The sequence below is a fragment of the Ovis canadensis genome, chromosome 2 (genome assembly GCF_042477335.2).
Source record: "Ovis canadensis isolate MfBH-ARS-UI-01 breed Bighorn chromosome 2, ARS-UI_OviCan_v2, whole genome shotgun sequence".
Lineage (NCBI taxonomy): Eukaryota > Metazoa > Chordata > Mammalia > Artiodactyla > Bovidae > Ovis > Ovis canadensis.
In genome coordinates, this window is record NC_091246.1 from 62,181,984 (window position 1) to 62,209,138 (window position 27,155).

The window sequence follows — 27,155 nt, forward strand, 5'->3', positions numbered from 1 at the left end:
TCGAAGAAGAAATGAACAAGGAACATTCGCCAAAAGACCTGCTTTGAGGAAATCTCACCCTTTCCAGTTTAACTCGACAAACTCACAGAGGGAGTAAAGCAAAGGACTTGTTCAGCACTATAAAGTGACATTTCCGAATAGTAATAACTGAGATTACGCTGCCGCAGCCTAGATTTTTCTAGTCAGGAGCTCAACTACAGTTTCCTAAACGCTTTTCCCAAGATCTTAAGGTCAATTTGCTGCTCCTCTCTAAAGTCCCGAAGGAGACTCGCTCACCCACCCCACCCTATAAGCAGCGCACTTCCCGTTCGCTTTGGCCGGTCAAGAACTCAAACTTGACAGTGACACACAGTGAAGGAAAAAAAAAAAAAAAGAGGAAGTGGATGAAGAAAAAACCATTTCAAGACTTTTTTCTCCCCCCTAAGGGAGATCAATGGCCCTGTTTTCCAGGAAAGCGTCAATGGGACGTAGCCATCACATCGATGGGAAAGCTGCAGCGAATGACAACGCTGAAAAACCGAGGGTGACTCCTCTTTAAAAATGAAAATTTTCAAATTCCTCGAAAATCTTGCGATCTGTCTCCTGGAGCGAACGCAACAAATCCCACCCTGGTGCGTGGATCGCGAAAGCGAGGCTCGGGGCCGGGTACGTGCCTGACCTGCCCTGCCAAGGGGGCAGAGGGAGCGCGGGGCACCGCTACCGGCCCGGGATCCCCCGAGCACCTCCCTTACCTGGTTTGACTGGTTTGGGTGGCGGCTTCGACATCTCTCTTCCTGGAGCGGCTGATTCTGAAGACCACGCACGGAAAGTCAACCAAACGTGCCTCCAGCCGACACTCTGAGCGCCTCAGTTTCTTTTTGTCTGCTTTGCAGCGGTGCGCCTCCAGGGACCGGTGTCTACTCTCGGCAGCCGGGCAAACCGAGGCAGGCAAGGCGGCTCAGCGAAGTGCCCCGCCCCGCCCCGCCCCGCCCCGTGGCCGACCGAGCTGTCCGGGGCGCGCGGCCCCGCAGACGAGGAAGTGGCCGCCGCCTAGCCGAGTGCTAATTGGCTCCCCGGCTGCCCGCTCCGCCGCGGCAGGAGCGCGGGCGGCGCGCACGGCGGCGCGCCGGGAGGCAGAACCAGGCGGAGCCGGACCGGGAAGCCGCAGGCTCGCGCCGGGGCCGCCCTGGCCGCGCGCACCCTGGTCGGGAAAGGGCCGGACAGGGCAGGATCGCGCGCGCAGGCGCGAGGCCACGCACGCCGGAGGCCCGCCCCGCCCAACGCCGGCCAGAGCCTGCTGCTGCGTCCGCTCCAGGTGGTACGGAACCTAGGTTGGCCTTCTCTACCCTGGGCAGCCTCTGACCCGGAAGGGGAGCGGGGAAAGAGGCTGTGCGCCTCTTGGTTAACGAGCTTCAGGGGTTGCGGCGGGTTAGTGACAGGCGCGCGCGTAGCGATCGCCTGTGCCGCTTTGCTCGGGAGCAGTCGAACGAACTAGCGCCCGGTGAGTAGTACCTGCCTGACTCCGCGCTCCCCGCCACGCAGACTCGCTGGGGCCTGGAGGTGTTTCGAGAGTGTTCCTGCGCTGGAGCCTGAGCCTGGCCGTGTCTTGCAAGCTCTGTCAGGATATCTACCACCCTAAATAAACTAAGTGGCCTGCCCAGGAGAAAGTGTTGTCCTAATGGGGTACTACTCTCACGCCCCCTAATAATCCTTAAAATGGGAATCGGTCTTCTGGAGACCATACAGGTTTTGGGGAGAAGTCACTGGGGTAGGGGTGAGGTCTTGATCCCTATCGGAGGAGGCAATCTTCCTCCTTTAGCGTTGAGAGTGACTGATGGAGGCCCTCGTTGTTGCCTGTTACTGTATAGCCTAAGAATGATTTTCACGTTTTTTTTTTTAGATGGATTAAAAGAAATCAAAAGAAGTAGAGTTTGTGGTACGTGGGAATTATATGAAATTCAAATTTCAATGTCCGTAAAGTTTATTAGAACACAGCCACGCTCATTTGCTTCTGTATTGCCTGTGGCCACTTTCACTTCCTAACAGCAGAGTTGAGCAGCTGCCCACGAAACCCAAAACATTTACGGTCCAGAACTTAGCAGAGCAAGTTTGCCCACCCCAGACCTAGCAGGTTGAATCTCCACTGGGAGGCAGGGGCTAGAACAGACAAGAAACGCAGCGGGTGAAAATTTAGAATAGTATAGGCAATATGATAAATCACTTGTATAGAGGGGGGGAGATAAAAATTGAGAAGAAAACCCTTTGCATGAGAGTCTAGGTAAAATGAAGCTTCGAAGTCTACTAGGAATTAAGTGAAACAGTGATTACAAGACAAAGGGGCAAGGGTTGTGTATTCGGACAGGCAAGCCTTGGTGTTTACCAAAAGGGAGCAAAGTTTAAAAAAAAAAAAAATAGTAGAAAAAGACTTCCCTGTCACATAGAAAGTAATCAAAATGTTGAAGAAAATAAATTGAGTGAGAAGTCCTGAAACATTTCACTCTTCTAGAAAAACCAGGCTGGTGTTGAAACTGATTGAAAAACCTTTTTAGTTTTGTCATCATCCATTCCTACTAGGGAGTTGCTAGCTTTCTTATAATCTGCTGATTCTACACATGCCACCTGTGACTGTTTTGCAGTTTAGTATCCAAAATGTACTGTTTAGTAGTAAAATAATTTAAATATACGGATGGAAATACCAGACCACATTACTTGCCTTCTGAGAAACCTGTATGCAGGTCAAGAAGCAACAGTTAGAACCGGACGTGGCACAACAGAACTGGTTCAAATTGCGAAAAGAGTCCATCAAGGCTGTATATTGCCACCCTGCTTATGGAACTTATATGCAGACTACATCATAAGAAATGCTGTGCTAGATGACTCACAAGCTGGAGTCAAGATTGCCAGGGGAAATATCTACAGCTTTTAATGACAGAAAATGAAAAGGAGCTAAAGAGCCTCTTGATGGAGGTGAAAGAGGAGACTGAAAAAGCTGACTTAAAACTATTTAAAAAACTAAGATCAAGGCATCTGGTCCTATCACTTCATGGCAAATAGATGGGAAAAAATGGAAACAGTGACAGACTTTATTTTTTTTATTTTCTTGGACTTTAAAATCACTACAGACAATTACTTCAGCCATGAAATTAAAAGATGCTTGCTCCTTGGAAGAAAAGCTATGACAAACCTAGACAGCATATTAAAAAGCAGAGACATTACTTTGCCAACAAATGTCTGTCTAGTCAAAGCTATGATTTTTCCAGTTGGGGCACAGAAAATACCCCACCAATAATAAATCAATCAAAATAACATCTGTTATACAGAAGAGCCTCACAATTAGGCAGCGCATGTACACCATCCTTTCTCTGCTCCTGGTAGTAAAGTGCTTTTTAGCAGCTTTGAAAGACGATTAGTAGTTGACTCATTTGGTTTAGGTTTGTTTCTAGTTTTGTTCTTTGGCTGTACCGTGTGGCTTGCAGGATCTTAGTTCTCTGACCAGGATCCAACTCTGGATCCAGCAATGAAAGTGCTGAGTTCTAAACCATGGAGTACCAGGGAATTCCCTCTAGTTTTCCATGTACTGTATGTGTGATCTTGAACAAGTCACTCCATTGCCTGGGCTATTTTCAACTTGTGCAGAATGAAGGAGTGTGGACCATGTGATCTCTTAAGATTGTATCTCTCCAGGCTTGAGAATTTAGGCTGTGATAAATTATCCAAAAATAGGTGCGCTGGAAGCAAGGAACAACAAAGTCTATGAATTTTTTGTTCTTATTTTGCTAATTAAGGACATGAATCTATTATTACTTACTGCCAACATAAGTTTGTAAGAAAAAGGACATGTTTTAAAAGTGCAAGATGTTAAGATGTAAGAAAGCTACCATCTCAGGATAAAGGGCAGCCTTTCCCATCCTAAAAAAGGATAGTTGGCAGGCTAGCACTGACATATTGAAAATAAGAATAGGGTAAAATACAATTCAAAAGCAGAAAAATTACAATGTAAAAATTTATTTTATAATACTCATTATATGTAATTGTTCCTTGATACACTTTGGCAATTTGGATGGGGATAAATATATTCAATATTATGCAACTCCCAGTAAAACTCAGATGTCCAACCTGATGTATTATTTTATTTCTGTCACAGTCACATTCTTGTCTCACATAGGCTAGTAAATGAAATTGGAACCTCACCTTACCCAATTGCACTCAATTTGGAATACCCGTTGTTCCTCAGTATCAAGGGTGGTAGGGATTGGTTCCAGAACAATACCCACCAACCCAGGAATGCCAAAATCTGCAGGTGCCCAAGTCCCTTATATAAAATGGCAAAGTATTTGCATTTAACTTGTGCACATCCTCTCACGTGCTTTGAATAATTTCTAGACATGTAATCCCTAATACAATGGACATCCTGTGGAAATAATTGTAAATTCAATGCAAATGCTATGTAAATATTTGCTGGTGCAGCAAATGCAAGTTTTGCTCTTTGGAACTTCCTAATTTTTTTTCCCCCAAATATTTTCAAACCAGTGTTGGTTGAATCTGCAAATGGGGAGCCCTCAGACACCAAGGGCCAACTGTGTTCCAGAAAAGCTGAAGAAAAGCCAAGGAACACTATCCCTCTTTCTACCAGATTGCTCTCCCTACTATCCCCACAGAGGGAGTCTGGATACAGATCAGGGTAGGAACTGGGAGGGCAGCCAAGACTAGACACCACGTACCCAGGGTGGCACAGCTTAGGTTCCTAATCATTCCGCTAGAACAGTCAGGAATAGAGAGCAGCATCAGTCAGAGACAACCTTCTAAAACCACTGTGCTAAGGTTTCCTGCTGCTGGGCTTCATCTTCTCACTTAAGGAGATGACAGTGGTCCTTGGAATATCCGCAAGAGTACTTTGGTAAAGCTTAGGGGGCCATGCATTAAACTGCCCTCCACCTCCAGACCAGGGGTCAGCCAGCAGCGGCCTGCAGCTAAAACCCAGCCCAGTGCCTGAACACTTGTAACATTTTGTAATAGGAAACACTCATTCTGAAATTCAGTAAGGGAGATGTTATCCTAATAAAAAAGGAATCCCATTCTTCTCATTTGTAGACATGCATTACAAAAAAAAGTACTCAATTATTATTATGTTTTCAGTTCAGTTCAGTTCAGTCACTCAGTCGTGTCCGACTCTTTGCGACCCCATGAATCGCAGCACACCAGGCCTCCCTGTCCATCACCAACTCCCGGAGTTCACTCGGACTCACGTCCATTGAGTCAGTGATGCCATCCAGCCATCTCATCCTCAGTTGGCCCCTTCTTCTCCTGCCCCCAATCCCTCCCAGCGTCAGAGTCTTTTCCAATGAGTCAACTCTTCGCATGAGATGGCCAAAGTACTGGAGTTTCAGCGTTAGCATCATTCCTTCCAAAGAAATCCCAGGGCTGATCTCCTTCAGAATGGACTGGTTGGATCTCCTTGCAGTCCAAGGGACTCTCAAGAGTCTTCTCCAACACCACAGTTCAAAAGCATCAATTCTTCAGCACTCAGCCTTCTTCACAATCCAACTCTCACATCCATACATGACCACAGGAAAAACCATAGCCTTGACTAGACAGACCTTAGTCGGCAAAGTAATGTCTCTGCTTTTGAATATGCTATCTTATGTTTCGGCTTCTGTCAAAAAGTTTGTGGAAATGGTTTCTCTCTTGTAAGTTCTTACATAATAACCCTGACTTTGCCTCCTGGCCGACAAAGTCTCAAAGATTTACTCGCTGGCCCATTACTAAAAGTTTTTCTACCCTGGCCCTATAGTGAGGAAATAGCACCCTTAATGGGAGCACCCTTTAATTGCCTGGAGCACCCTCCAGCCTCTGGCCAGCAGTGACTTTCTCCCCATGTCAGAAGGAAAAAGAGGCCATCTCAGCCAACTCCTTGCCTTGGGGTTAATGGGTCATTCTTGGGTGATTCAGTCATGTAGGTGACAAGTCATCTGCCTGAGGGGAGCGTGAAACTCTGTAATATGCCCCATGTCTCTGCAGCTCTTCCCTGCCCTTGAAAACAGACCCTCAGGGATGTGTGCTTGGCCATGGGGGCCCTTTTAGTTCTCTTGACTTGGCTGTCGGGCCCTGAGTACTACCCGCCATTGGCGCTTAGCACGAGAGTATGGCAGAGAGAAGCTAGTACTGTTTGAAGCTCTCCCATGGAATGTGCGTAATCCAAGGTGGGTAACCCAGAGTTCAGTAGCATCTTCTTCAGCTGGCCCTCCTAATTTAGGACTCTCTTTTATCTTTTTGGACACCTAAGTGATATCCTTTTTTTTTTTTTTAATTTTAGGAAGACGTGATTTTCAAAGCTAATTATGAAAACATTTGTCATTGGAATCAGTGGGTGAGTAATTTTGCTACCGATAGCTGGTCAATATACTCAGGATGTCCAAACAGTGTTGCCATGTGGATGTGGTGGGAGAAGAAGCAGTGAAAAGGAAAGAGAAAAGAGAGCAAGCCACTGTTGAATTTAAAACAGTTAAGTATTGGCTACGTAGATGCCAAGAAATGGGAGAGTTTCCTGTAAACAGAAACAAGAGAGTCAGTACACAAAGTTTACCTGCCTGACTTTATTTTCTGAAGCTGACACCAGCGGCAAGGCCTCATCAGATGCTACTTTGGTTTGGGGTGATATATCATTCTCCACGTGGCTGCTCCTCCACTGTGACCTAGAAAATCTATTGTTTCTTTCCACTTATGCTCAGTTTTGGACACGTGGAATGAGGAACCACCTCACCTCTACTGCTTTTTCCCCATACTTTTTTATCTTGAAGTAGTCCTTATTCCCGTGGCATGATTATTAATCATTTACCCCTCTTCCTCTTAGAAGTGTCCTAAATTATATGGTCACCCTTACCCATGTAACCAGAAGTGGGCATTCAAATGAGGCTACAGCAACTCAAGAGGACGTTGTTTGTTTCACTAGTGCATTATATTCATCTTTCTTCTGAGTACTTTCATGTTATGTGTAGTCTAGTTAAAAAATAGTCAAGACTATTGAAATTAAATGTTGTAATTTGGGCGAGATCATCGTATTATTGTATTACATTACTATAGTGAGTCATCAGTTAAAAGTTAAATTGCATGAATTAAATGCCAGAACTTTGCCTTGACTTGCTCCCGTCTAATTAGAACGAAGTTCAGTTTTTCTCTGCCTTGGCTTCTCTTCTCCATCCCTTGCTTTCCATGCTCATTGCCACCATCCTAATTCAAGCCCTTATATTCCCTGATTCCAGTCTCCTCCTCTTCATCTTTCCTACATACCTCTACCAGTTTAATCTTTATACAAAATTTTTTAATTATTCTCTCACCTGATGAACAATATCCCGTGGTTCCCAATTATTTAAAATGGAGTCTGAATTTCTGGATATATGAGGACCATCCAAAATAATAAAATGTATTAGCGTCAGGGGCAGGCAGGGTACAGGAAAGATCTGATGTAGGAGCTTAGGGGTGTCACCAGAGACTCCATTTCTCTCTGTCTTCCTCCTTTTGAATTCGTCTAAAGTTGGCTCCATTATCTGGTCACAGGAGACCACCAGCAGTTCCTGGGACCTCGTGCTGCTTCTAAGCCTAGCACTAGGGCAGGGACTCTGCTTCCCCCAGGCCAAGGGTCTCTTAGACTCGACCAGCTGTGTCACATACCCACAGTCACAGTCGAAGGCAAAAGCAAGGGGACTGCCTTGATTGGTTTAGGCCAGTGGGGCCCTGCTCTGAAGTTGAGAGCAGGTCACTCCAAACCAGACCTTGGAAACAGGGTGGCAGGAGGGGGAGCCCAGGGAGGCCACTACCAGATCCACTATAGGATCCAATCCAACCTTCATTCCGCATATATGCAAATAAATGCCCCGCATCTCAGTATTCCAGCCCTCCGTGTGGAAATCTGGGTCATGCTTTCTTGTCATGTGCATTACTCCCTAAGAAAGCCTGTCTTCGCTGTCTCTTCCTCAGCATGGGCCAGGATTTTGTTTTACTGCTGCTGCTGCTTCTGCAAAGCCCTTGCCAGACTCAGCTGCAGTTCCTGCCTGCCTTCCTCCAAACACATTGTGCTGTATCTCTCTTGTACTTAAAATTTGCTGCCCTGTGAACTAATTACCAGACCTGCCTCTTGAGAAACCTGTATGCAGGTCAGGAAGCAACAGTTAGAACTGGACATGGAACAACAAACTGGTTCCAAATAGGAAAAGGAGGACATCAAGGCTGTATATTGTCACCCTGCTTATTTAACTTATATGCAGAGTATGTCATGAGAAATGCTGGGCCGGAAGAGGCACAAGTTGGAATCAAGATTGCCGGGAGAAATATCAATAACCTCAGATATGCAGATGACACCACCCTTATGGCAGAAAGTGAAGAAGAACTAAAGAGCCACTTGATGAAAGGGAAAGAGTGAAAAAGTTGGCTTAAAGCTCAACATTCAGAAAACGAAGATCATGGCATCTGGTCCCATCACTTCATGCAAATAGATGGGGAAACAATGGAAACAGTGTCAGACTTTATTTTTGGGGCCTCCAAAATCACTGCAGATGGTGATTGCAGCCATGAAATTAAAAGATGCTTGCTCCTTGGAAGGAAAGTTATAACCAACCTAGACAGCATATTAAAAAGCAGAGACGTCACTTTATCAACAAAGGTCCATCAAGTCAAGGCTATGGTTTTTCCAGTAGTTGTATATGGATATAAGAGTTGGACTATAAAGAAAGCTGAGCGCTGAAGAATTGATGCTTTTGAACTGTGTTGTTGGAGAAGACTCTTGAAAGTCCCTTGGACAGCAAGGAGATCCAACCAGTCCATCCTAAAGGAAATCAGTCTTTGGTGTTCTTTGGAAGGTCTGACTTCCTTCCTCCCAATATTTTGGCGACCTGATGCAAAGAACTGACTCATTTGAAAAGACCCTGATGTTGGGAAGGATTGAAGGAAGGAGGAGAAGGGGACGATACAGGATGAGATGGCTGGATGGCATCACCAACTCAATGGACATGAATTTAGGTAAACTCTGGGAGTTTGGTAATGGACAGGGAGGCCTGGCATGCTGCGGTTTGTGGGGTCGCAAAGAGTCGGACATGACTGAGTGACTGAACTGAACTAATTATTCACTTGAGACTGCAAGGAATAATGAAGTTTCTGAAGGATTCAAGGGGCATCCATGAACCTTGTGAAACTTAATGCTTGTGTGAAGATATTCATTTTTCTAGGGAAAGGTTTTATAACCTTCATCAGATTCTCACGAAGTTCCTTGATGTTAAAAAATGTAAACTCCCGGGGTGTTAGAGTCGGATTTTGTATCTCATCTCCAGTTGTTACCTTGGGCAAGTTTTTATGAACATACAACTTTTCAACCCTTAGTTCCTAAACTGGACAATGGGAATTTTAATTCTGTCTGTTCAAGGAGGGATTCTCCACTTGTTGGAGTAATTACAGACAGCTTTTTTTAATTCCTCCCTAGCCAGATAGTGGTGGTGGTGGTCGCTAAGTCATTTCCAACTCTTGTGACCCCATTGACTGTAGCCCAGCAGGTTCCTCTGTCCATGGGATTTTCGAGGCAAGAATACTAGAGAGGGTTGCCATTTCCGTAGCCAGATACCATGTTCCAAATACAGTGACCTTTCTTGTTACCTGTCACATGAAAAATGGACTAAAAATTTTTGTCACATTAGAAAAATGGACTAGAAGTTGTGCATTTATTTGGATTTTGTGAACAAAGGAGGAAGTGGGCCCAAGTAAACCCATTTCCTTCCCTATATCCCAGGATGGAATCTGCTCCATCTGGACAGTCTGGCCCTGTGGTTGGAGAGCACACAAAGGAAGCTGTGAGCCTGCTGGTGCACGGTGGTTATGAGCATGCTGAAGGAGAAGAGTTGAGTCTTAAGGTGTCAGCTCACCAGGATGGTTGCAGACGAATTATAGGTTCTAGGCTCAGACGGGTTAAATTCTTCCCCTCCTCCCCCTCCCCAACACCGCCACCACATCTCTCTGACCTGGACTGCCTTCTAGCTGGTCCATCTCCTCTGATTCTAAAAAAAATGAGGTGCTTGTTTTTCATTGGCTCCAGCTAAGTCAGTGAAAAGCAATCTTGTTAGTTCACCTACATGATCTTAACTAAAGAGGTAGGTCTAGAAAATAATACATTTTTGAGCCAGATTGCTCATACTGTAATAAAGTTACCCTTGTTTACTATGTATTTTAAACCAAAATTCAGTAACTAAATTATGGGCATTCAATATAGATTACAGACATTTTTGTTAGAGGGAGAAAAAATTCTCACAACAGCATTTACTCAGTACATAGGGTAAACCCACCCTCCCACTTTTCCTTTTTTTCACATTTTACTTTGTTTTTGGCCTGCCACATGTCATGTGGGATCTCTAGTTCCCCAACCAGGGATCTAATCGAGGCCCCCTGCATTGGAAACTTGGAGCCCTGCGCACTGGACTAACAAAGAAGTCCCCATTTTTCCATTTTTAAGGAGGTTGCCTATATCCAACCCAATTGTGTGGACTAAGGTTAAACTCAATATGCCAGTAAATTTGGAAAACTCAGCAGTGGCCACAGGACTGGAAAAGGTCAATTTCCATTCCAATCCCAAAGAAAGGCAATGCCAAAGAATGCTCAAACTACCGCACAATTGCATTCATCTCACACACTAGTAAAGTAATGCTCAAAATTCTCCAAGCCAGGCTTCAGCAATACATGAACCATGAACTGACCAGATGTTCAAGCTGGTTTTAGAAAAGGCAGAGGAACCAAAGATCAAATTGCCAGCATCTGCTGGATAATGGAAAAAGCAAGAGAGTTCCAGAAAAACATCTATTTCTGCTTTATTGACTATGCCAAAGCCTTTGACTGTGTGGATCATAATAAACTGTGGAAAATTCTGAAAGAGATGGGAATACCAGACCACCTGACTTGCCTCTTGAAAAACCTATATGCAGGTCAGGAAGCAACAGTGAGAACTGGACATGGAACAACAGACTGGTTCCAAATAGGAAAAGGAGTACGTCAAGGCTGTATATTGTCACCCTGCTTATTTAACTTATATGCAAAGTACATCATGAGAAACACTGGGCTGGAAGAAGCACAAGTTGGAATCAAGATTGCTGGGAGAAATATCAATAACCTCAGATATGCGGATGACACCACCCTTATGGCAGAAAGTGAAGAGGAACTGAAAAGCCTCTTGATGAAATTGAAAGAGGAGAGTGAAAAAGTTGGCTTAAAGCTCAACATGCAGAAAATGAAGATCATGGCATCTGGTCCCGTCACTTCATGGGAAATAGATGGGGAATAAGTGGAAACAGTGTCAGACTTTATTTTTGGGGGCTCCAAAATCACTGCAGATGGTGATTGTGGCCATGAGATTAAAAGACGCTTACTCCTTGGAAGGAAAGTTATGACCAACCTGGATAGTATATTGAAAAGCAGAGATATTACTTTGCCAACAAAGGTCCGTCTAGTCAAGGCTATGGTTTTTCCTGTGGTCATGTATGGATGTGAGAGTTGGACTGTGAAGAAGGCTGAGCGCAGAATTGATGCTTTTGAACTGTGGTGTTGGAGAAGACTCTTGAGAGTCCCTTGGACTGCAAGGAGATCCAACCAGTCCATCCTAAAGGAGATCAGTCCTGGGTGTTCATTGGAAGGACTGATGTTGAAGCTGAAACTCCAATACTTTGGCCACCTCATGCAAAGAGTTGACTCATTAGAAAAGACTCTGATGCTGGGAGCGATTGGGGACAGGAGGAGAAGGGGATGACAGAGGTTGAGATGGCTGATAGCATCACCCACTCGATGGACATGAGTTTGAGTGAACTCCGGGAGTTGGTGATGGCCAGTGAGGCCTGGCGTGCTGCGATTCATGGGGTCACAAAGAGTCGGACACAACTGAGTGACTAAACTGAACTGAACTGAAGGTTAAACAACAGCAACAAAAAAAAATTGTGAATCAAGTTCCTTTTACTTTGTAGCTATAAGGTATTTTGGTAATAATTTAATTATATCTAGTAAAAAATTTTGATGAAAAAATATTAGATCCTTTTCCCTTTCTAGATTATAAACATATTACAGTTCATCTTACTGGGGAATAAGCACAGGTTCTTACAAATACATGTGCAGTCAGGAGTCTTTTGTAGTATAGACATTTGATGGTATGGTGAAGTCTTGATTTCTTACAGTAGTGGTTTAAGTGCACAAAATAACAGAGGAATGCAAAGGAAACCAACTGTGATATTAATACAGTTATAAAAATATTTTTAAAAGCAAAATTTGTAGCATTGTGATATACGTGCTTCTTTGTTAACTCACTAAATAGCACTGTCCAATGGTAAGTCTAAAAACTACAGTAAATTTGAAGTAATAATGAGTATCAATGGTATTAATACAAGATGTCTGCCCCAAGTGCAACATGTTATGAAACTATTTGTGATTTCAATTGGTGAAAAAGTCAAAGGTACAATTAACAATAGTGTTGTTTCTGATTTATATTTATAATGAAAGGAAATGCCAAAAATCTGTTAGAATTTAGTGAAAATAAAGATGTAAATTTTTTTCAAGTTCACAAAAACCTTGAATCTGTCCATAGACTCTTTACAGTTACATCAGCCCTAGGTTAAAAAAAAAATCTGAGTTACTGAGAGGAGGTGTGCTTTGCGCCCACTATGCATGTTTCTGAGTACCAGAAAACTGGATACATACGCGGAGGAGGTGGTGAGGGTCCCCATTCTCCTTGATGTCACAGTCCAGCCAGAAGAGACAAGTAACTACTAGATGCAGTAAGTTACAATGGACCTCCCAACCAGCCCAACCAGTGGAGAGAGATTAGAAGGAAAGGAGGCACCCACAGGAGATGAGAAGCCTTGATAGGTGGGCTTGTAATAAGCCACTCCTGCACTTTTCTTCACTGTACATTGAGACAGAATCATAGTGAGCATGTACAGTTTCATATATTTGCACTAAGATGTGCTGCTCACCTTCTCTGAGTGCCATGTGAACTCTGTAAATGTTTTAGCATAGACAAAAAATTGTTCTACTTCCACTACAATAGCTGTAATTTAAGTCTTAGTATTTAATATTACCCAGTTCACTTGCCCAGCAGTTAGTTACCTTTCTGCTCCATCCTGTCTGTTTCATAAGACCTACTTGGGCCTATAGTTTTGCCAAACAAAGAAGTATTATCTATAAAGGAAATAATTCTTCTTGGTTATTACATATTGTGTGAAATATCTTTTTGTAAGGTCAGTTTTAAATGTTTTATGTTCTTTTAATGCATCTTCCTTCTCAGTATTCTCTTTTTTTTTTTTTGGTTCAGTGTGACAAATGGTGGGAAGACAACACTGGCTAAGAATTTGCAGAAACACCTTCCAAACTGCAGTGTCATATCTCAGGATGATTTTTTTAAGGTATCTATGAAACTTCTCAAATAATTTATTTAAATCGAAACAGTTATAATAGCAATGTCACTTGAATTACATCCAAAAGCATTTGCTAAGTGATTGAGCTTTGTAGTGAAGACAGGCTCAATGCAATAGTGTTACTTATCCACCAGATGGCACACTTATGGGAGCTAATCTTTGATTTTATTTATCCTCATCACCAAAGCATTTGTTAAAGGTTTGTAACCTCTTCCATGACTGTATTATTTCTGCACTGAAGTTCTTTTGGGTACTTTATTGTTTTTCCAGCCAGAGTCTGAGATAGAGACAGATGAAAATGGATTTCTGCAGTATGATGGTAAGTAGATGAGCTTAGAGAACATCATGTGCTAATGTTCATTCCTTTTTCAAACCCAAATAACTTTGCTATCTCTGAAGAGAGTCTCAGAATAAGTTTAAATATGTTGCTATACTTTAAGCATGCTTTTGTAAGGGCTTCTGGTACATGTTCAGCTCTTTAAATAAATGAAACCCTTTCCCCTGTTTTATGGTTAAAACTGAAAACATTGGAACAATAGATTTTTCTTTTGAAGGTGGGGCAAGATAAGTCTCTGTTGTTCTGATCACTCCATAGGACACACACAGCTACCTAGACGATCATCTGTGTCCCATCTTGCCTAGGTCAAACTCTAGGACTATATGTCTCCTGACCTTACTTTCCCAGTGACCTAAGTACTGGATCTTGTCACTGCTCAAGAAAGATTAGTAAATATTTTTTAGATAGATTCACTTCACCCCCCTTGCCCACTTTAACACTGCTTTGAAGCCAATAGGGTAAAGTCCATCAGAAAAGCATCTACTTATACCTATAAAGGAATATCATGCTAGGAAACCATATTTAATGGTCTTATCAACTTTTAATAAGATCATTGTGTACTTACGCAAGCTAGCTCTCTTAAAGAACCATGAGATATGTTCCTTTTTTTTAACTTTGATAACCTGGAAGGGAAAATGTTATGTAGTCAGTTCTTACAGAAACATGATAGCTTTAAGAGAGGCAAAATCCTTGACTGGCTATCTGCTCTTGTGTCTTGAGCCAGTATATTTTTTTCTTCTCTTCCCCTCTTCTATTGGTTAGTGAGAAAGATTATTACAAAGTAAGAGTTAAGCAAGGAAAAAATATTTTCAATAATTGACAAAGATTTATTCCTAATTTAAATGAGTTCTTACAAACTAATGAGAAAAACAATAACGTGAATAACTATTCACAGGAAGCATAAGGTTACTTGATTAATGAATGTACAATAAAAAGTCAACCTCAAAAGTAGTTAAAGAATTAAGCTTATTTTTTCCCACTTACCTCATGAATAGATTTTTTAAAGCACTAATAATAGTGCTATTTAATAATGGCACAGGCCATATAAATAATGGGCATAGGCCCAATAAAATAACTTACGCTGCTGCTGCTGCTGCTGCTAAGTCTCTTCAGTCGTGTCCAACTCTGTGTGACCCCATAGACGGCAGCCCACCAGGCTCCCCCGTCCCTTGGATTCTCCAGGCAAGAACACTGGAGTGGGTTGCCATTTCCTTCTCCAATGCATGAAAGTGAAAAGGGAAAGTGAATTCACTCAGTCGTGTCCAACTCTGTGCAACCCCACGGACTGCAGCCTATCAGGCTCGTCCGTCCCTGGGATTTGCCAGGCAAGAGTACTGGAGTGGGTTGCCATTGCCTTCTCCAAAATAACTTATAGGTGAATATTAATTGGTACAATCTTTTTTGAAAAGGAGGTTGAGCATATGTCCCAAAGACCTCAAAATATTCATGCCATGTGTTCAAGTGTCCCACCTCCAGGAATCTATCTTAAGCAGAATTCTGAGCTCTTTAGGTAAATATACAAGTTTAAGGTAAGTCAAGGTAATGTTGAAATCTTTATAACTACCAAAAGAATAGTTTTAAAGTATATAGCTATCACATTTATAAATAGATGGAATCATTAAAATATAGCTGATAAATATAAAAGAAGTAAAAAATAGAGAACTAAAATATCAAAGGATGGTGGAAAAATAGAAGATGGTGTAAAATGATGCTTTAAATAAAATATATCAGTAGCTATATTAAGTTAAATCAACTAAACATGTTAACAGGTTGTCAGACTTTGGATTCTCTTAAGTCTTAATACATTTCAATGTATTGAAGTAAGACAGAGATATATTCTAATTACTGCTACTACTGCTACTAAGTCAGAGAACTGAATTAGAAATCAATAGCAAAAGAGTAAGTATAAAGTTCCAAAGTGTTTGAAAATTAATCAGTGGTTTTTTTCTTATTTTTATAAACTTTTTGTTATGGAAAATTTTAAGCAGATACAAAAGGAGGCAAGAAAAGTATAATGAACTCTCATGAATTCACCATTCTGCTTTTAAAATGATGAACTCTTGGCCAATTATATTTCATCTATACCCTCACTCACTTTCTCCTTCTGTATTATTTTGAAGCAGATCCCAGACATCATCATATTTTACCTGAAGCAAGACGCTTCATTATATCCCATGGGTCAAAGAACAAATCACAATGAAAATTAGAAAATATTTTTAACTGAATGCAAAGAAAATATATTAAAACTAATGGTACTTCTTGTTCTACCCAAGATGGCTTGCCCCATTGCTTGCTATTCCTCCCTCTTATAACTAAAAACCCTGGATAGAATACAACAAACCAAGACTGTGAAAGACGAAGAGAGCATATTGACTAGGGACTTTGGATCTTGAGGAATGACATTGCTGTGAGTTCCCTGGGCACTTTTTTTTTTTTTGCCTGTCATATATATCTGGAAAAAGATGGTAGAGAAGTCTGCTACATGGAACCATCAATAGGTATAACTAAAAACCCCCAACAACTCTGTTCCCTTTCAGTTCAGTTCATTTCTGTCGCTCAGTCATGTCTGACTCTTTGTGACCCAATGGACTGCAGCACATCAGACTTCCCTGTCCGTCACCAACTCCCAGAGCTTACTCAGACTCGTGTCCATTGAGTTGGTGATGCCATCCAACCATCTTATCCTCTGTCATCCCCTTCTCCTCCCACCTTAAATCTTTCTCAGCATCAGGGTCTTTTCCAGTGAGTCAGTTCTTTGCATCAGGTGGCCAGCGTATTGGAGTTTCAGCTTTAGCATCAGTCCTTCAAATGAATATTCAGGACTGATTTCCTTTAGGATGAACTGGTTGGATCTCCTTGCAGTCCAAAGGACTCTCAAGAGTCTTTTCCAACACCACAGTTCAAAAGCATCAATTCTTTGGTGCTCAGCTTTCTTTATTGTCCAGATCTCACATCCATACATGACTACTGGAAAAAACATTGCTTTGACTACACAGACCTTTGTTGGCAAAGTAATGTCTCTACTTTTTATGCTATCAAGGTTGGTCATAACTTTTCTTCCAAGGAGCAAGTGTTTTTTAATTTCATGGCTGCAGTCACCATCTGCAGTGATTTTGGAGCTCAAAAAAATTGTTCCCTTTAGTCAAAGGAATAGAAAAACAGTGCCCTAATAGAAGAGAAAATTATTTTGGTAATATACACTTTACTGTAGCCAAACAAAAGGAAAAACAACTTCCCTTCATGGTGTTAACAGGGCGCAGTGCATTTCTCGCCTTTTGGACCAGCAGCACCAGCACAGCAGGGTCCATTGGCTTTCCATGTTAGCATAGGAATCATATCAGTAATGCCAAAAAGAAAGTTGAACTTCCATACCTAATGGGCAGCGAAAAAAAGGAATAAGGCAGTGTGAGGTGGTGTGAGGTGGCACTCCACTTTCCCTAACCAAGTTGTGTCAACTACTGTCAGCAGGACCCACTGGAGAGCTGAACTTCTGTCCTCACTGAACTGAAATGAAGCAATACCTGAATGCTGCTACTTGCCTCTTTCTCCTTCCACAGCCATCCCCACACCTCAGTACGGTGATGCTCAGCAGACAGCTGAACATCCACTCAACCTGGACCTGCACACTACACCTGAACAGAGTAACTGCCTGCAAAAACAAGATTAAATAGGCTCCAGAGCCTTGTAACATAATACCCAAAATTTCCAGGAAGAGACTGAAAATCACTTGTCATACTAAGAACCAGGCAACTTTCTATTTGAATGAGAAAAGACAGATACCAACACCACAATGACACAGATGCTGGAATTCTGACAAGGATTTTAAATAACATCCATAAAAAGGCTTCAGTGAACAACTGTAACCATTCTTGAATCAAGTGAAAAATTAGAAACCTCAGTAAAGAAAGAGGACATGTGAAAAAGTACCAAATAGAAATCTTAGAACTGAAAACTGATATAAAATTTTAGAACTCACTGGATGGGCATAATAGCAGTATAAATATGACAGAGGAACAAATCAATGAACTTGAAGACAAAACTATAGAAAGTATTAACACTCAATCTGAACAGCAGAGAGAAAATAGACTGAAAAGAAATGAACAGAAATGTGGGGCAATAACAAAAGATCTAACATTTGTATCATCAGAGCCTTAGAAGGAGAGGAGAAACAGTATGGTGCTGAAAAGTATTCAAATTAGTAATTGTCTAAGACATCTCAAATTTGGCCTAAGATGTAAACCTACAGATTGATGAATCTTAGTGATCCTCAAAGTTAATCAAAACTAATCAAGAAAAAAATAGAGAAAAAAAAAGTCAACATCACTACAAATTCCACAAATATCAAAAAGATGAGTGTATTAGGAACAATTTTATGCCAGTTGAAAACTTAACCATCTTACCAAATGCAACTTAATCAAAACAAATACCAGAACAAAGAGAAAAGCTTAATAGCTCTATATCTATTAAAGGGATTAATTCATAATTTTAAAATCTTCCACTCTAATATATCTACATACAGATGGCTCAATTCAGTTGTTCTGAACTAGGAGTGAGAATTTGCATTTCTGATAAGTTCTAAGCTGCTGCTGCTGCTGCTGGAAGTACCACAATTTAAGAATTTCTGTTATAGGGTACTTTTCTAGAATTAACAACTGTAAGCTCTGAAAGTATACACATTTTTAAGTTTTGAGTATTATATATTTGTATTCTTTGTAAATTATTTTAATGATTTACCTCCTCTTATTTATCTGTAAGAGCTCTTTATATATTAAGGATACCCATTCTTTGCCAAGTATATGGCAGGTAATTTCCCCAGTGTGTCACTGTCTTTCTATTTTATAAATATTTTGTCATCCAAAAATGTTACACATTTATATAGTCAAGGGGGAATAGAAGTTATAAATAAAGCAATAAGTTTATAATTGTCAAAGTTGGTAAGTGGGGACATGGGAGTTCATTGTACTCTACACTCTACTTTTGTATGTGTTTAAATTTTCCCACAATGAAAATATATCAAGCATACCACTGTATCAATGTTAGAGTTTATACTTTTTGTCTAAAATGTTTGTTCATTAGGTGTTTTGAAGGAAAAATAGAATAGTGTTATTTTTTATGTTTATAGGTCACTGGATATCCTCATCATAAAAAGCCACAGTGTAAAACTTTTGTTGTATTTATTTCATATTTGTGTCTGTTTGTTTGAAGTGCTTGAAGCGCTTAACATGGAGGAAATGATGTCTGCCATTTCTTGCTGGATGGAAAACCCAACACGCTCTCCGGTATCAACACATGAGGAAAGCATTAAGGAAATTCCCATCTTAATTATTGAAGGTTTCCTTCTCTTCCATTATAAGTAAGCATTCCCCACTCAATTAATGACTGTATGAATGGGGAAAAAAATAATATGCACTAAATATGCTGTTATTTTAGGCCCCTTGACACTGTATGGAATAGAAGCTATTTTCTGACAATTCCGTATGAAGAATGTAAGCGAAGGAGGAGGTAAGTTTTGAAAATGCCTTTGTGGATTGTAATTCAAAAGACAGAGTTTAAGAAAAACAAGGAAACAGCATTATTGAACAATGTGTATAAGTTATTTTTCAAGCAAGGGAAGCCTCAACTCTTCACAAAGAATAAGACCTTTTTCCATAAATGGCCGCCCACATGGAGTAATGCAAATTACTTTTCTAAGAAAAGGCCCTTGTATGAATATAAGCTGTTTGGCTTATCTTTCCTAAATCTTCATATGGAGCAATTTCATTTTGATTATGATTTTAAGTTAATTGGCCTGTATTCTGCTACAGCCATTGAGGACACTGATTAGTTTAAAGCTTACTGCAACATAACAGTATTGCTATCATTATTTATATTAATATTGTCAATTCTTTTATAAACCACTTGAAGAGGAAAAGATGATTAGGAATGGTAGTCAGCGAGTTACAAAGTTCATGTTTAGATTAGAGGACTAAGTCTGTCGTATGTTATCTTTGTAACTGGCATTGGGTCTAAAAAGTATGGTCTTACCCCTTCTCTGAGTGATTTCCCCATGGTCCTGACCATTATTTCACTTTACCAGTTTTGTGTTTCTGTCAACATGAAGTTTCCTACATGTTTTGACAGTACAAGAGTCTACAAGCCTCCAGACGCCCCAGGGTACTTTGATGGCCACGTGTGGCCCATGTACCTAAAGCACAAAAAAGAAATGGAGAATGTCTCATGGGAAATTGGTGAGTGTCTTTTTCCCTTCAAGGAAGACTTTTAACTGTCACTGCCTCAAAGTACACAGGATTTTAGAAGGCATTTTTCTCACATGTTAGATTGTAAAAGGACATTTTAAGCCAGAGCCCCCCTTTTCCACACTGGCTCTCCTGGCTTCTGCTTCTCTCTCTCTGACTCTTGTCAAAGTGCAGCAACTTCTAAATGGTCATTCATTCAACAAATACTGATTGACTGCATTCCCTGAACAAGGCACTGCTCTGGTGTTATCAAGGGAAATAAGACAGACTTGATCTCCAGTCTTATGAACCAACATTCTATCAGGGAAACAGATGTTAAACGCACCTGCTGCAAGTTGTCCTTTCTAACTATGCTGAGTACTGTGACAGCTTCAGGGGGACTGTCCCAGTCTCAGGAACTGGGGAAGGCTTCCCTAAGGAAGCCACATTTAAACCACTTTATGATGGGTTCAACTGGACGAAGGGAGGGGTGGGATAGAAGGTCACCCCAGACAGTGGGTATGGTGCATGGAAAGGCCAGGGGGCACTGGCAAAAAAGTTGTGGTAGAGAGAGACAAGCAACGGGTGATGGTGGTAGTACAGGAAGGGTACCTTACAAGGCCAAAGGTCATTGTCCTAAGGAAAGTGGGAAGCCCTCTGCAGAAAGGTTTATTACAAGGATATGGTAAATAGAAAATTTTTGTTTCAGTCAGACCCTTGTGGCTTTGTGAAGGGTAGATGTGTAGGGTGTGATATGGGACATACGTATTCAGAGGAACTGAATGATAGAATAGATATGGAGGGTGCAGGTAGTTGAGGTGTCAAGGACAACAGCTCAGGAATTGTCAGAACCTTGGGATACAGAACACAACATGGAGAAGATGCCAGAGGCTGGAGACAGAAGGCTTTTGGATGAGGCAGAGCAACCAGAGCAGACACATCTTTTCAGAATAAAGGGAGTTGCCCCTACTCTGAGAGACTTCATGGCCTGTTTGGTAAATACAGAAAGCACACGGGACCTCCCCATGGTCTGGAGGCTCTTACGATCCCTTCTTCAGTCCAGTCCAACCCCTCTTCCGCATCCCCAGGGCCTGTCATGAAGTCTTGGTCACACTATTTCCGACCTAGACCATTGGTTGCAGGGATGTCTTCTTACTACTGCCTGTCCCCCCGCCTCTACCATCTCATGCGCCTACCTTGCTTAAATGCTTCCAAAGAGTCTCCAGCCCTCTGGGATAAAATCTAAACGGGCAGGAAGGATCTCAAGGTCTCCAAAGGCTAAGGCAGAACCTCGCTCTAAAATCTCATTTCTATACTGTTCATGCCTTCCCACATTCTAGCCTTTCCAAACTGAGCATCTTTTTCTTAACAGGCAAAATTCTCTCCTACCTCCCCCTACCTCTGCAGTATTCTGACTAGAAGGCTCTTTCCTTCCTTTAACCTACAGAATTTTCTTATAACCTACTTCTTATACCAAACTGACTGTGGCAATTTAAAGTATCTCAAGGCCTAGAGAATGCAGATTCAGCACATACGTGACAGAAATCACAAACACACAAAACAGCAGACAGAAAGACACACACACACAACGTGGTTTAAGAAGCTTCACAGGTTATCCTGATAAGTTTGAGAACTAATCCCTAAATGATTGTTTTGAGAAAGCACCTATTTGGTGCTCCTAAAGTGACGTATGGACAATGCCACTTAACTCTGTGTCTTTTTTGTTTTTATAATTCTCACATCAGCTAGTTTGAATTTCTCTGTAATAACCCAAATCTCTTACCTATTGTATCAGCTTTATATTTTTCTTTTTAATGGCTATTAATTTCTTTTAAAATTAAGTTCCTGGGTTCTTTAAACTTTTGGTATCTTCAAGAGATGCCAAATGCCAGAGTAAGCATCCCATATTAATAAAGCCTGTTAGCATTTGAACTACTCTTTTTTCCCCTTCTCAGTTTATCTAGATGGAACAAAATCTGAGGAAGACCTCTTTTCACAAGTATATGAAGATGTAATACAAGAACTAGCAAAACAGAAGGGTTAGTATTGTCCAATCAAAGTGGATTGTGAAGGAGCAACCAGGAAAAATATTTCATTACATACCCATGAATGTTGTTGTTGTTATTTTAGTCACCAAATCATATCTAACTCTTTTGTGACCCCATGGACTGCAGCCCACCAGACTCCTCTGTCCACAGGATTTCCCAAGCAAGAATATTGGAGTGGCTTGCCCTTTCCATCTCCTGGGGAATCTTCCTGACCCAGGGATTGAACCTAGGTCTCCTGCATGGGCAGGCGGGTTCTTCACCACTGAGCCACCAGGGAAGCCCCAAGAATGGTATACCAGAATGCTAATGTAAGAGTGATCGTATCCATCCCCTCATTGCTTTGAAGACAGTTCAGAATCAGACTCTTAATGGGTCTAGGGAGTCGATTACTTTTTGAGGGTGAAAATATTCACCCTTTGTTATCTCTCTTAATGATATGTCTGATATTTAGTTCAAATTTTTAATAGATGGCTGTTATTTCAATAGGACTGAAATTATTCTTTGAATTGAGTGAAATTAAATGCTGATGATCTTGTTTTAATAGGTATAGAGTTCTCTTTCTCCTTTATTCCTCAAAGATTTTTCATAAATACTTATTTCCCAAAATAAACACAAGATTTTAAAAATAACTTATTGAGTATTTCTTTAGGGTTTTCATATCAGATAATACATTTTGCAAGTGACAGACATCCTCCTAAATCTGGCTTAAGCAGAAAAAAACAGGAGTGGCAGTGGCTTCAGGCTCAACTGAGTTAAGGAGAGCCGACGGGGTCCTCATGGTTCTGCCTCAATTTCTCACTTTCTGTTTGGGTGTATTTTGAGGTCAGTCTCTCTCCACTAACAGACATGAAGTATTTTGGCAACACCATCCTCCTAAATCCAATAGCCCCAGTAAAAAGACAGTTTTATCCTTTTTCAGTATTGTCTATGAGTTGATAAACAAAGCTGAGTATTGGATACAGAAGGGTCTATATGTTATTCTCACTAGTTTTGCATATGTTTTAAATTCTTTATTTTAAACATTTTAAAATCAATTTTCCATATTATCCCAGCTGAAAAGTCCCAGGAAACATTTTGATTGGTCCTGCTTGGGTCACACGACTTTTGCTAAGCTAATCACTATGCCTGGGAGATGGCTTACTTTGGTTGGCTGGAAGTGGATCATGTACGCATCTTGTAATTGAGTACCTTAGGAAAGGTGTCCTGATTTAAGGGGAGAAATCCTCCAAAGGGAAGGCAGAGTAGGAGGTAGAAACCAGAAGAAGGAAGACAAAGTGTGCTGGGAAAACAAAACTATAGATGTAGATCTTTCCCTGGCACTGTTTGAGCTAACACTTTGCATGGCTAACATACAAAATGCAGTCATCAGCTGGCTCAGGAGAAGACAGTATGAGTCACTTTGGCAGTGAAGAATATTACATGCTCTTTTGGTGAGAAGCAACTCCCCTGGTGCAAATGTCATCATCTCTCAGAAAGAATTAGATTTCCTGTGTCCTCAGTAAATTCCTAACTGACTGGAGGTTTGAGCCCAGCCAGGCAGCTCATTGATCCTAACACACTCCCAGTTTCAGAATCAGCCCTTCATGTAGGTATGAACCTATTTAAAGAAATGTCAGGACCATACTAAAATTTCTTCCTGTAAGTGGAACTTAAAATCCTTGCCAGGTATGCCTGCTTACCCCTGCCATCTGTTACTCTGATGAAAGGCATACCCCACCCCCCCATCACGAAGCTCAGGCCCCAGCATCAGTGGATACAGAGAATGTAGAGTGAAGGGAGGGACTCAGCCTTTGTAAATGATAGCACCTGAGCCAGAGCCACTTCTCTGAGAGCTGTTTGCTCCCTTGCTGACCTTGATAGGGTACTTACAGGGTGTTGATGCTTACAGTGGTTGAACACCTATACCTTTCCATTCTCTCAATAATGGCTAGGCTTGGGTCCCAGTTGTCCTTTAATGACCAAGTCACGTGCTGACGTTTGGCCTTATGCTGTATCTGCTGATAAAAATGAATGAGCCTCGATCATGTAGCTCAGGCAGATTGCATACTGAATGCCAGCTTTTGCCATCTGGTCCAAGACCCAAGAAAAGCTGGTGTGTTTTGCCGGGGGCTGAAAACCCACAGGAAAGTACATTTCCATGTCTGTAACACCCTCCTCTTTCCTTACCTACATCCTAGAGGTTTGTAAGGAAGTAGTCTTTCGTAAGACTATCTTGCCTGCGTTTGAGATATTGGATAAAGCTTAAAAGAAAAAAAAAAAAAAGAAATGTTATAAGAGACATCAAATCCAAGGAATATCAGCTTTTCCTACCTCCAAGATTTATGTTCTTTTTTTTTTTCTTTTTTTTTTTTCCAGTTGTATAAATAAGTTACTGTGTTATTTATAGTAACCCATCACCTTTCCCAGTTCTTCCAATCACAGTGCCCTGGCAAAGCTAGCCTGGAGGGATCCTTAGCATAGCCTGGTTTAACCCTCAGTGAGGTTAAACCAGGCTATTCTGGACTCCTTCAAATGTTTCAGTTGAATATACCTCATGCTTCTTATAGTGTCTAGTAAACTAATTTTCTATTCTAAACACAGAATCATAATTGTGATAAAGCAATAATAATGAAACAGAAACAAAGATTGAATTTAAATCTCTCTCTTACATGGTTAATTGCCATGTTTACTTTTATTTTTAAATTAGTATTTAATGTTGAATAAGCTTTGTAGAGTCCATTATATAATGAAACAATAAAACTAAATAGCTCTCCCAGTTTCCCAGTTAAAGGATTCAAGGTTGAGTTCTGTTTTGCTCATTAAAAGTAAATTATAAGACCTGACATTGATATCTTCCTGCAGAAGAAAGATGTCAAATCAGAGGGATAAAAATTGCAAAATAAAAATTTAATAAAATGAATTTGGGGGGATATTTTTCTATGTTGAATTTAAAATATAATTTCCAATTATAAAATAATAGTATAATTGCCATAAAATTATTGAACCATTTCCTACTGTTAGATACTTAGTGTTGTTAAAAAGATTTTTACCTTGGCAAATAATGTACTGTAAAATATCTGTGTGTGTTGCTGGTTTTCTTTTGAAAGATATGTAAAATTTTCAGAAGTAGCACTTGCTGGGTCAAAGAGTATAATCATTTTTATATTTTGCATGCTTCAAAGATTACCAAAAAATGTGTGCTTTTCTAACATGAGATGTGTGATAAGAATGCGGCAGGCTGATCATTGACTTTCTAAGCCAAAGTCACTAAATATTCAGCTCAGCGTCCTTACTTTTAAAAAAGGTAAGAATACTTCTTTCCTCAAACCAAGGATATCATTCCAAAACAAGAATATTACCGTATCAGCCACCTTTTGTGATATTATTCTAGTTCTCAAATTATTTCATTTCTTGAAGTCAGGGATCATTATACCAATTGCAAATAATACTGGATATCTGAAAATGGGCTTAAATTTAGCACAGGATTAAAAGAATGAGATTTGGACTCAATTTAGTTCTTTAAAGAAAACCGGCATTTCTGGTCCCAGAATCTGTGTAATCTTAACACACCTTGATGTTAGTGTGAAGATTTAATAAAATGACAGTTGGAATTCTTCATTAATTTCTTTTCTTTTTGTAATTATTCCCAAGGTGTGTGAGTGACAGCATAAAGTGAAATGGACTGAAACCTTCCTGGAGTGAATTGGAAAATTCAAAGGAATCTGTTCAAGTACTATAACCAAGATACATTGTGCACTTTGCTACAATGACAGTCTGTTGTTTCGTTTGTTCTGCCTCACATGATTTCCTTAACACATGGAACAGTAAGTGGCTATCCATGATAATGGACAGAAATGTACCCTAATGCTGTTCTCACACCAAGAAGCGCACAGATACAGCGTAGCTCACAAAGACTGAGTCATTTCACTAGACTAATGATTTTCAAACTTTTACGAATGGGATCCAAAGTGAAAAATAAGATGTAGCTCACAACCCAGTATATGTGTAATCTGCTGATGTGTGTGTTTGTGTGGATGAGTCTATATATGTATGCATATGTGTCTATATTTGTTGCATGTATCATATCAATTATCATATAACATTTACCTCACGTCTGGTTTACTCTTTATATTTTTCTGTTTTTAATTTTTAAAAAATATTTGTCACCATCCCATACCGATGCCCACCTCCTGCAAATAATGGGATTACCAGGAGTAGCAATCACATTGAATAAATCAACAATTTGCAACGGTACATTTTTGTATGTGTTTTGTCCTTGTTACTGCTCTAATTGTTTCTCATATGTATCTAAAACTGCTGGATCATTTGTGTCACTTATATTGAGACTTTGTTACAAATAAGGATTTTTGTGTGCATGTTTTATTTTGTTTTTGTCAAACCAATGGTCTAAAATTCCATAAGTAAGCCACAGTGACTTAAGTGGTATGCAGTACAGGGGACCTTTCATTGGAAAGCACAAACAGGTGATCTGTATAATTGTATAATTTCTTGACACCCCATTCAATGCTGGAATTTAAATTACTGATCAACTTGTTATTTATTAATAATAGATTTCTGACATTTTTTATATAAATTACAAAAACATTTCTGACAGTTTTTACATAAATATAAAATATATTCTTAAATTAACTTTTAAACACTCTCTACAGACTCATCTGATCAGCTCTCATTACTTAGAAGTTTGTAACTAGCTTGCACTCAGTAATGATTAGGGTTTTTTTTTTTTTTTGCTCACATACACTATTAAAAGAAATCTGGGCTAAAATTACAGTTCATTCACTTAATAAATTTTTATGTTTTTGATCAAACCCTTTAAAGTCTTTATTTCCTCTTTGTAAGGTGAGGATACCAACAGTACTTAGTGTGGGTATAGTAGAGAGTAAGGATAAGTTTTGAAATCCTTAACACGGCCCCCAAGGCATCCATGATCCACCTTCTAAGTGCCTCTCTGCCTACAGTTCCCATCACTCAACTCTATGCTGCTCAACCACTGGAACCTCCTCTCCTCAAACTCACCAGGACTCTTCCCTTGTCACAGCAGCCTCACGTGCTGCTGCTGAGGCTTGGAGCAAACTTCTGCAAACCTCCCTCCAACTAGCCCACTAACTCCTATTCTGCCTTCAGTTCACTCTTGTGATGCCACTTCTCA

General features: G+C 40.6%; 2 protein-coding genes across 16 annotated transcripts in view; one reads left to right on the forward strand and one right to left on the reverse strand.

Moving 5' to 3' along the window:
* The window catches only part of OSTF1 (osteoclast stimulating factor 1), a 55,905-nt gene extending 53,616 nt beyond the window's left edge, over nt 1-2,289 (reverse strand). Inside the window, exon 1 of the mRNA XM_069576331.1 lies at nt 732-2,289. Within this exon, the coding sequence (XP_069432432.1) occupies nt 732-765 (34 nt within the window). The 5' untranslated portion in view covers nt 766-2,289. The remainder of the gene's footprint in view (nt 1-731) is intronic.
* Nucleotides 263-26,239, forward strand: NMRK1 (nicotinamide riboside kinase 1). Of its 15 annotated transcripts, none has more exons than XM_069576340.1 (11): nt 1,009-1,294; nt 1,880-1,915; nt 5,998-6,179; nt 6,293-6,346; nt 13,304-13,394; nt 13,677-13,725; nt 18,949-19,096; nt 19,174-19,245; nt 19,864-19,970; nt 21,914-21,997; nt 25,637-26,239. In XM_069576340.1, exons 4-11 carry the CDS (start codon nt 6,318-6,320, stop codon nt 25,642-25,644), a joined length of 588 nt encoding a protein of 195 aa, XP_069432441.1. In that variant the 5' UTR covers nt 1,009-1,294; nt 1,880-1,915; nt 5,998-6,179; nt 6,293-6,317; the 3' UTR covers nt 25,645-26,239. The 15 variants fall into 15 exon arrangements, with proteins under 15 accessions (XP_069432436.1, XP_069432437.1, XP_069432434.1 ...); XM_069576339.1 differs by having other exon boundaries at nt 1,100-1,297; XM_069576336.1 differs by lacking the exon at nt 5,998-6,179 and having other exon boundaries at nt 388-1,297.
* Nucleotides 26,240-27,155: the final 916 nt, after the last annotated feature.